We start from the raw sequence: 2,274 nt of genomic DNA on the forward strand, positions 1-2,274 counted from the left end.
TATTAACAATGCTATTGATTTTGATTATTAATGAATCAAATAAAAATATTTACTTATAAATTCTAGTTTTGGAATCATTCAGAGTCACAATTGTGGCAAACATAGTGGCAAGACTACCTTCTGTGCACTCTTCATGAGCCTACAGTTTACACTTTGTGCATTGTATCCATTTTTCTCCAGGTCTGCTCTCTGAATACTGTGACATACAAACAAGGCAGAAGAACTCCTCTTCTGATGATGATTCCTATTGCGTATTAGTCTTCTTCCTTTTTGTGGTTTTTCTTTCAGTCTCACCTCCATCCAATCTTTTCTTAAATTGCTTAGCTTTGGTCCGTTTCAATCTGTTTTCATGCTCCTTTCTTATCTTTTCTTTCTCTGGTGTATCAGTGTAAATTGTAGATTTCCTGGTTTTCCGCCCTCTGTTTGTTTTCCTCGGAGGAGCTTTCGGTAATGGTCGCACTGCTTCCGGCGTAAATACAAGTGGAGCACTAGGAGACGCTACATTTTCAGGTCGATGTGTCAACGGAGGAATTGGTTGAGCACTTGTAGAGGGTTTGGGCGAAATTTGCTGAATACTAACACTGCTATCACGTCTGGGTGGTGTAGTCAAAGTTTCCGAACCTAGAATAATGTTTTCTTGTTTAGTTCCTGGGACTAGTGACTGCTGTCGAATATTCATAGCCTGTTGTTGAGTAACACGAGCTGCATGTATATTAAAGGGCTCCACCGACTCTACTGGTGGTTCGTTAATAATAGGAGGCGATAGTGGTGGCGCTTCATTTTCGGGTGTATTAATATTTCGAATAGGAACAACCTCTGCCTTTGTTGAATTTTCGGGGTTTGGTCTATCCGTCACAAATGCAGGAGCAAAATCGAGCTCAGTAAATAAATCCCGATTATATGGATAAATTCCAGTTTTGCGAAAGCCAGCTTGAATGTTTGATTGTGTAAGAGCAAGCGGCATAACAGATGCTACAATCCCTGGAATGTCATAAATTGACATTGTCTTTCCTGGGTGGCTTCGCATCCATGCATCATAGGTCGAATTTACAGCTTTCTTCAGAGGGCCGTACACAGATCGATCAAGCGGTGGGACTCTGTGAGAGCAGTGGGGAGGGAAAGATAGTAAGACAATGCCATTTTTCTTGCAAAAGTCCAGTGCGTTGATATGAATATGTGATGAGTGGTTATCGAGCACAAGTAACACTTTATGTGAAGGAGATACAATTGTATGATTTTTGAAGTGTTCCAGGAAATGTATAAATGTTTTATCCTGCATCCAGCCAGAGGGGTTTGCAGTTCCAACAGATCCTACTGGTCCATCCCTGATAAAATGATCTTGGTAACGCACTCGCGGGAAGACGAAGAATGGAGGAATTACATTCCCAATGGCATTAGCCGCAAAGGCTAATGTGACTAATGTACCTCTTTCTGCTGAAGTTACTGACCCTACTTGACGAGCACCACGTCTAGCTACCATTCTGTCTGGCTTTTGGACTGTCGTTATGCCTGTTTCATCAGTATTATATATATCTTGTGGCTCAAACTTATAACGGTCCATGACAATGGTCAAATTGTCGTAGAAAGCGTCTACGTTGCTTTTGTTAAAGCTAGTAGCCCTTGAAAGGCTTGTAGCTTGCGCTGCACGTACAGACAGTTCATGGTTTCTTTTCATAAACATCTGAAACCATTCTTCACTAGCCATCTCGTTGTCATCCCAAGTTCGAGGTCGTGATAAGTTATACTTGATTGTTAGTTCGTATGCCAATTTTCTCACGTCCTTCTTAGATAGGCCGAAATATATATCTGCACATCGAATCAAATATTTAGAAAGCTTTCGCTCTTGCTCTTCATTAAAAACACGGTTGTGAGCTTTATACCCCATGTCTTGATTTTCTTCGTTGCCGGATGCATCTCGCTTTCGTATATATCTTAGAAGCGAACAGTGGTTCACTCCATGTTTCTCTGCCGCCTTTCGCAAAGAATCTCCTGCTTTTACCTCCTCATAGGCGTCTTTGTATCTCGATAAATCAACCTGCCCCCTCGAAGTCTTTCTTGCACGTACTCTCGGCATCTATAAAACTAGGAAATTAAATAAATATATTATTTCAACCGTCCCCACAAAAAATGTTTCAACCGTCTCCATCCCCACCATTGAGTACAAAACAGTTCCTATGATCGGTGACAATAATTTCAAATTAAAACTAATCACGCTACCATATTCTACAAGCTTTGTTTCAAACAGAAAAAAATAATCAATACTCTTACTTTAAT

At 40.5% G+C, this 2,274-nt stretch overlaps 1 protein-coding gene across 1 annotated transcript; it reads right to left on the reverse strand.

Annotated features, from left to right (window-relative positions):
• Positions 1-244: 244 nt before the first annotated feature.
• LOC105181464 (uncharacterized) lies at positions 245-2,074 on the reverse strand. Its single transcript, XM_011138235.2, has one exon. It carries the CDS (start codon positions 2,072-2,074, stop codon positions 245-247), a length of 1,830 nt encoding a protein of 609 aa, XP_011136537.2.
• Positions 2,075-2,274: the final 200 nt, after the last annotated feature.

Source organism: Harpegnathos saltator, unplaced genomic scaffold, assembly GCF_003227715.2.
Source record: "Harpegnathos saltator strain DR-91 unplaced genomic scaffold, Hsal_v8.6 scaffold846, whole genome shotgun sequence".
NCBI lineage: Eukaryota > Metazoa > Arthropoda > Insecta > Hymenoptera > Formicidae > Harpegnathos > Harpegnathos saltator.